Source organism: Rattus norvegicus, chromosome 10, assembly GCF_036323735.1.
Source record: "Rattus norvegicus strain BN/NHsdMcwi chromosome 10, GRCr8, whole genome shotgun sequence".
NCBI lineage: Eukaryota > Metazoa > Chordata > Mammalia > Rodentia > Muridae > Rattus > Rattus norvegicus.
Window position 1 is genome coordinate 80,234,613 of NC_086028.1, and position 7,481 is coordinate 80,242,093.

The 7,481-nt window shown below is 48.5% G+C and overlaps 1 protein-coding gene across 1 annotated transcript; it reads right to left on the bottom strand.

The window, feature by feature from the left end:
- Window positions 1-1,641: 1,641 nt before the first annotated feature.
- On the bottom strand, window positions 1,642-5,273 carry LOC103693451 (transmembrane protein 92-like). The gene is made up of 4 exons (XM_039087861.1): window positions 5,193-5,273; window positions 2,593-2,615; window positions 2,036-2,119; window positions 1,642-1,894 (listed from the first exon to the last, which is right to left on the bottom strand). Exons 1-4 carry the CDS (start codon window positions 5,271-5,273, stop codon window positions 1,642-1,644), a joined length of 441 nt encoding a protein of 146 aa, XP_038943789.1.
- Between the last annotated feature and the right edge of the window lie 2,208 nt (window positions 5,274-7,481).

Consider the following 7,481-nt stretch of genomic DNA (forward strand, 5'->3'; position numbering starts at 1 on the left):
ACATGATTTTCCACCCACTGAACTTCAGGAGAGCCACTCTCTCAGGCCAAGCACTGATTGGAAAGCCCTACACCATCTTCAATATGGTGGGGGGAAGGAGGCTGAGGTGTCCCTCCTCCTTTAGAAAGACTCCCACATCAAAACAAACCCTTCTACCCACACTCCCTCCATCACGACTTCTTTTCCCTGCACAGTAACATTTGTCAGCATCTACTGCTCTCGATCAGAACCTGAATGTCCCTGGATTCCCTGTCTTGCCATCTTCTGTGGCAGCCAGAGTATCCCGCACTTGAAGCCAGCCTGCTCTACAGAGTGAGTCCAGGACAGCCCCCTGCCCTGCCTGCACACCTAAGCAGTGAGTTTCCCTAGTGCTGTCTGTCTGCAGAGAACCATTGGCCGTCAGCCCCCTGCAGGCACCACAGTAAAGACCACAGTAGGTGTCCAGGCACCTCCAACAGGAACTGTCTCCATTCCCTTCCACAGCCTGTGCACACTCCAAGCTCCAAGATGGCCTCAGTACCTCAGCCTCTGGACAAACCCTTCTTCTCTTTAGGAGTTCACCTTGGGTGGGCTGTAGCATTAGTGCCTGGAACCCACTCTCAACAGAAGGTACAAGGTGGGGTAAGCCCCCCACTACATCCAAGGGATTCTAGGAAAGGAGGTGAAAAGAAGTGTTCCCTAGACCTCACTGCACACATTTCTATTCATGCTTCTCCAGGCTTCTCCCAACTTTACCTTCTCTAGAAGGTTGTTTTCTGAATTGTTACTCCCTAATAGTCCCATGATTAAGCCTGTTCTTGTCTGCTAGGAAATCAGGTCACAGGAATAGAGTAGAATTGTATTGTCTTTCCAGTTCATTTCTTTTGAGCCCCAAGATCCCAGGAAACACAAAGTCTAAGCTTTCCTTCACATCTTGGATTCTCCATCCTCCCAGCAGGTGCTCAGGGCAGTCAGTGACCATTGGAAGAAGCTGAAGTGTCCCCTTAGCCTCTGAACTGGTCCCCATCAGCACTCAGCAGCCAGACAGAACCTGGGCACCTGTGGTTTTTGCATTGCTATAGAGGTGCAGTGAGATCCTCTCAGCACAGGTATGGATGAAGAAGTCTCAGAGAGTCTGACCAGTTCAGTCTTCACTGTCTTCCAGGCACAGCCTCGCTGCTCTAGTATGGCAGAGTGAGCTGTCCAGTCTAGATTGAAGACCACTGCCAATGACTTCTTTATATCCACCACAGACTCCGCCAATTATTAAAATTGAACAGCTTTTATTTTGGGACAGAGATTACAGATTCAGGATAGTTCCCATGACAAAAGGGGATGGGACAGTGGTATACAAAATCAATAAATTAATTCAAAGGACAAATGACAGGATGGGATGGGCAGTCATTCCATGGTCTTTGGCTTCCTCCAAGAAAGAGGTTTGTGTGTGACGTAGCTCAAATGGTTGCATATCGAGTCCCTCTCCTCTGGCCTGTAGGGCGCTCAGGCCTGAGACTGTAGGGAGGAGGTGGTTCTGTGGGTGTTGAGTTCAGGACAACCTGCAGGAGAAGAGGCACATTTGCTTTATTTGGAGTCTGCTTTAAAAAAGGACAAATGTGTTTGGCAGAACCCTTCCCAGTCCATAGTCCCTCAGCCTGCAAAGCATTATTTCAGCAGGTTGGACAGCCAGCTATGAAACACATTAGGTATGGGGACAGAAAGACCCACCTGACTGTAGGTTGGTAGGGGATCCAAGGAGGTGACCCAAATGCTCTCTAGGGGCGCGATGGAGTGTGCATCTGGAGGAGTCTGATGATCAGCTGCTCTGAGGTCATGGTGTAGTTGTTTGCACTTGGACATCACAAGGCTACAGATGCACAGGAGGACGATAATGACCAATAAGGTGATGAACACGATCCTAGGGAGGTGGGCATGGTATTGTCATAAGTGCCGAGGCCATGCTCCCTTGCTCAACCTCCTCCCTCCCTCACCCTCACCCTGTCTCTGGTGAACCCAGCCCTCAGTGAATGATGCCCTGGAGGGGTGAACCTGTGCTTACTTGAGGGGGTCATTTTCAGGATCCAAGATCTTGCTTTCGTGACAGCATTCATTCCCACAGCATCTGAATCCTTTGGGGCAGTGTCTAGTCAGGACCAACAAGCATGGGGAGATACTGATGACATCGCAGCCTCAAAGCAAAGCGTCCCTGCTTTCCTAGACACCTAGGCCCTCAAGTGCAAGTCACCCTTAGTGTGTGGGGGTACAGATCCCTCTGGGGCTCCTTGGGAGGGATTGGGGTATGGACCTGAGACCTGGGTTCACAGTTCTCCATGGCAGTATGTGCCCTTGTTCCTCAGACAGACTGGTCTGCTGAGGATCTTACACAGGAGGCAGGAGTGCGATACTGACCATTTGTCTCCCCCCTCCCACCTATGGAAGGTTGGGAATTAGCAAGAGTTACAGACCTGCAGATCCCATGGTTGGGTAAGGTGACAGGGGCTGTGGTTTCAGCAAAGTGATTCTAATTAGGTGTCTGTCACCTTATTCAGGGCCTCTCTGAGCACACACCTGACCCCCTTGCCTTTACTGACATCATCGACAACATCCCATACTTACAGGTCTTCACAGTTATTCACAGTCTGTGGAAGGAAAAAGACAGAGGTTAGAGGTCAAAGCCTGGGAGTTGGGTCTGGGATATTAGAGTGCTTGTTCAGCATGGCAATAGTACTTGCTATTTAGTACAGAACTCAAGAGAAGTCTGGACTATCCACAGCTGCACAGGCAAGGTGAGGCCATATAGGAAACAAGAAACTATGTCTCAATAAGAACTAAAGCTAGATATAGTATATCGTTTCAGACAGGCCCTCCCTCCAACTACCATGTCCAGGTTCAAAAACAGAAGCCTACCTCTGCCTACCCAAGTGCTAGGCTTAAAATCTTGACTTAGCAAGGGAGCCCCCTAACAAGTTTGTATTGACACAGGCAAGGGTCTCCTGGCTTGTCCTGGCTAGCCTGGAATTCAGAGATCTACTTGTCTCTGCCTCCATCTTCTGGATTAAAGATGGTCACCCTAACCCTGGCTCCCTCTTGGAAATTGTCCTATGAGGCTTCCCATAGTGGATCCTTAGATTCAGAGACTCCCAGAAAGCAACCTGAGCACCACGTTGCACCTACACCCTTGACTCACTGTCATCAGTCGACACCACTCTGGGAGTTCACTAAACACACTCATGTCCTATCCATCCTCAGGTCCCCATTGCAAACCCTTGCCCTGTATCCTTCAGTATTTTGAGACACTCAGGGTCTCCACACAGAATCCCATGCTGTCATTAGCAGTACTGTGTAAGCTCTTAATTAGAACTCTCTTCCTCCAGGTATTAAGGCATTGCCCTCTCTGGCTACTTCACTTCAAACCATCACCATGTGTGGTGGTGCATGCCTCCAATCTGAGAACTCCACAGGTTCTAGGGCAGCTAGACATAGACCCTGTGCCAACCAATGAAGACTAGGAAGGCAGCTTGGCTTTTCTAATGATCCTTACAATAGCCTTTCTCTTGTTAAAGAGAAGAGGAAAGGACAGGTGACAGTCACAGCTGGGTCATCTCCTCTCAATGCTCACAGTCCCTGTGTTCTTTGGTAAGGATGGGTACAGTAAGATGAAGACACAAGGGCCCAGGAACTCATACACATGCTCCTTTCTCTCGCTCTCTCCCTCCCTCCCTCCCCGTCTCCCTCCTCCTCCCTCCTACTCCATTCTTACATTCTTCTCTCTCTCTCTCTCTCTCTCTCTCTCTCTCTCTCTCTCTCTCTCTCTCTCTCTCTCTCTCTCTGTCCTCTCCCCACTTGTGCAAATAACACTGTCTTGTCTTGGACTGTATTTTGTTCAAGTCAAGATGTCTCTGTGCACCCCTGGCTGTCCTGGAACAGGCTCTGTAGACCAAGCTGGCCTAGGAGTCAATCCACCTGCCTCGCCTCCCCAGTGCAGGGAATAAAGGTGTGTGCTGCTAACACCACTGGGCTCCTCTGCTAACTACATTTAAACAGCAGTGAAGGCAGGCATGGTAGACCCAGCACCTAACTCCTTTTAATTCCAATGCTGAGATACCAATGCAGGTCTATGGCCAATTCACAGTTAGTACAATGTACATAGTGTCAGCCTGTGTAAAAAAAAAAATGACAGGTTTAATAATCTGGATCCGGATTATTCCCTGACCCACCTTAACCATGTGGTCAGATCAGGATGGTTGGGAGCCTGAATATTAGTAAACATGGATTTATCAGATCTGATTGGTGTTTTGACAACACTTGTAATTGGATCTGCAGAGAGGGTCAAAAAGGATGGGGAGGTCCCAGATGGGAAGAGTCTTGAACCTGGGTTCACTCATACATGGCCGTGGATGGAGAATTAGGGGCTTCCAACAGCCAATGAGCACTGTTCTGGGGAGCTGACTTGGGAAGTCACTTACCACAGGCACACCACCCAGAATATTATCAACCAAGATTGTAAATTTGATCCCAGTACACCAGAGGCAGAGGCAGAGTTGAGGCCATCCTGGACTAACGAGTTCTAGTATATCCTCAGCTAGAGGAACCATGTCTCAAAAAACAAAAGAAACCAAAAGATTGTAGGTTTAAAAGGCTTCTTCTGACCACTTCTCAGGAAAACCTGCCAACCCAAGTCACTTAAAGAGTTTGAAGAGAAAGAGAGCTCCAATCCTGACTCCCTGAGATCACAGCAGGAGGTCACCCAGCCTAGGAGGCCATGTTAACTGTGTGATCAAATTCAAACTAATTAGAGAAGTGAGAGAACCTCCACCTCCCTGGTACACAAGGAGATAAGTCAGAGTGAACCAATAAACTACACCACAATGTCATGCAGTGTCAGGGAAGCAGAGACACCTAATCCAGACAAGCAAGACCTCAGGATCCTCAGCCTGACTCAGAGGCATGCAAAGGCTAAACTGGGGGTCCAGCCCCTATTCAGGGCTGTGCTTTTAGCCAGTTCCCAGTTAACAACACAGTCCTGCCAAAAATAGAGGCCCAGGTTTACCCAGGGCCTCCTTGTGGACCCTACTTCCACTTTCCCCAAACAGAGTAGGAAGGAAGTTACCAATGCCTGTGGTTAAGGGAATTCCTGACAAGATAAAGCTGGGACAGGGCTCCAAGGCAAGCCTCTGCCCCCAAAGAGTCCTCCAAAGTCACAGAGTCCTGCTTACCTCATTGGAGCTTACTCCTTGCAATCCCAATAGTGTTCCGAAGATCATGGTGAGGGCTCCTGGGACCCAGGCTTCCTGCATCCTGGCAGGAGGGCCAATGAGCTTAGATGTGTAAGGACCCAGGAACTGGGCAAGACCTTACCAACTTCTCTCCACCTATGGGGCCCAGCAGTGGTGTTGGGCTGGACCAGGTCTTAGAGCCTAGCCAGAGCTCAGGGAAGAGAAGTAGAGAGGAGCTGGCCTTGTTGAGTTTGAGGTTGGAGGAATTGGGAGGTTAGAGAGTTTGATTTACCAACTTGGTGAGTTGGATGGAGCAGAGCACTCTAGAATTTAGTCTGTTGTTCTGTGCTTAAATAGGGTTTAGAGCAGGGCAAGACCACACACCTTTAATCCCATCTCTAAGCAGGCACAGCTCTGTGAGTTCAAAACTATAATCTATTGGATCCGGGACAGCCAGGGTTAAATTTCAAAAGCCAGTGGTGTTAGCACAAGCCTTTAATTCCCCAGCACTCAGGACAGAAAGAGGTGGATCTCTGAGGCTAGCCTGGGCTACGGAGGGGGTTCCTGGACAGCCAAGACTTCACACAGAAACCCTTTGGGTATCAGGAGGGGAAATGTCTGGGGAGGTGACTCAGGGCTTAGGAGCAGCTGTCCTTGGACCTGGATTCTGTGTCCAGCATCTTCATAGAAGATGGCTCATAATCCTCTGAAAGTCTACTTTTAGATCATCCTATCTTCTGAACTCTGAGGGCATCATGCATGCATATGGTGTACATACATGAGGCCAATCAATACTCATAGAAATAAAAATGACATAAATATACCTTAAACAAAACATAACTTTAAGGCCAGTCAGGTGATTCAGTGGGGATGGAGAGATAGGAAGAGGGAGAACAAAAGGTGGAGAGGGAGAGGGCTGGAGAGATGGCTCAGTGGTTAAGGGCACTCACTGCTCTTCCAGAGGTCCTGAGTTGACATCGTGGCAAGCTCTGAGTTGACATGGTGGCTCACAACTATGTGAAATGGGATCTGATGCCCTCTTGTGGTGTGACTGAAGACAGTTAACAGCGTAGTTATATATAAAAAATAAATAAATCTTTAAAAATAGGTGAAGAGGGAGAGAGCAAGTGAGGGTGTGCATGAATGAAAAATTATCATTTAAATAATTCTTATTATTCTTTTACTTTTTCCATTCAGTGTTTCTGTGTGTAGCTCTCTTTGTCCTGGAACTCACTCTGTAGGCCAGGCGGGCCTTTAACTGAAGATACACACCCCGTAGGTGTCCAGAGGATGGGGATTAAACACATGTGCCACATCTATCCCATATAAAATACCCTTTAAATGAAAATTTTAAATTCAATCCAAGGGGTGGAGAAACACAGCGTTAGTCCCAGAATGTGGGAGGCAAAAGTAGGCAGAACTTTGAGCTCAATGCTAGCCTGGTCTCAAGAGGGATTTGGAGGATAAACAAGGCTACTCAGAGAAACCCTGTCTCAAGAAATCAAAATCAATACATAAAACAGGAGAGATCCTCTCAACACTTAATGGTGATGTCCTTGCCCAGAGACAGGGAGGCATATGATGGGAAGGAGGCAGAGACTGGGGAAAGGCAAGTCATTGCAGGAGAAGGATAATGGGGTATGTGTCACATAAAAGGTGCCATTCCTTTGTGCTTTGACCAAGAGGGGAGGAAAAGACCCTGAGTTGTGGAAGAAACACTTTGGCACAGCGTTCCCCACAGCACTGGGTTATTAGTGTTCCCTCTGTTTTGTAATTTGTGGGGAGATGTTGGTATCTTTCCTTTCTGTCTGAAGAAAAATTCATGGCTAAGCACTTTGTCCATTGTGCCCAAAAAGTTGGTGGCCCTCAAGGCGATGAGCAGGCCAGGTGGGATTCATGTAGAGAATCAGGGAGTGAGTATATGGCCACCAGGTAACAGCATAAGCCAGCGACTAGGTGGGCCCAGGCATTTAGGTCATGACTTGAGAGGCTGTGAGACCTTACGAGAAAGCAAGCAGACTGGTGGATGTAGGATGACTGACAAGGGTGGAAGACGGACATGTGTGTGGCCTCTGGGCTAGAGGAAGAGGAATAAGGACTCAGTGACTGAGTTGCTGTCTGGTCTGCTGACACAGGAAGGTGAACCTTGGAGGCTCTGCTGTGAATGCTAGGTGCATCTCACATGCCGTGTTCCCTGTCCTCTGTAACTTGGCTGTGGGATACAGGTAACTTCTAGGAAGCCTCCCCTTATTTCTGGTCCCTTATTACCCGGCATACTAAGAGATTCTC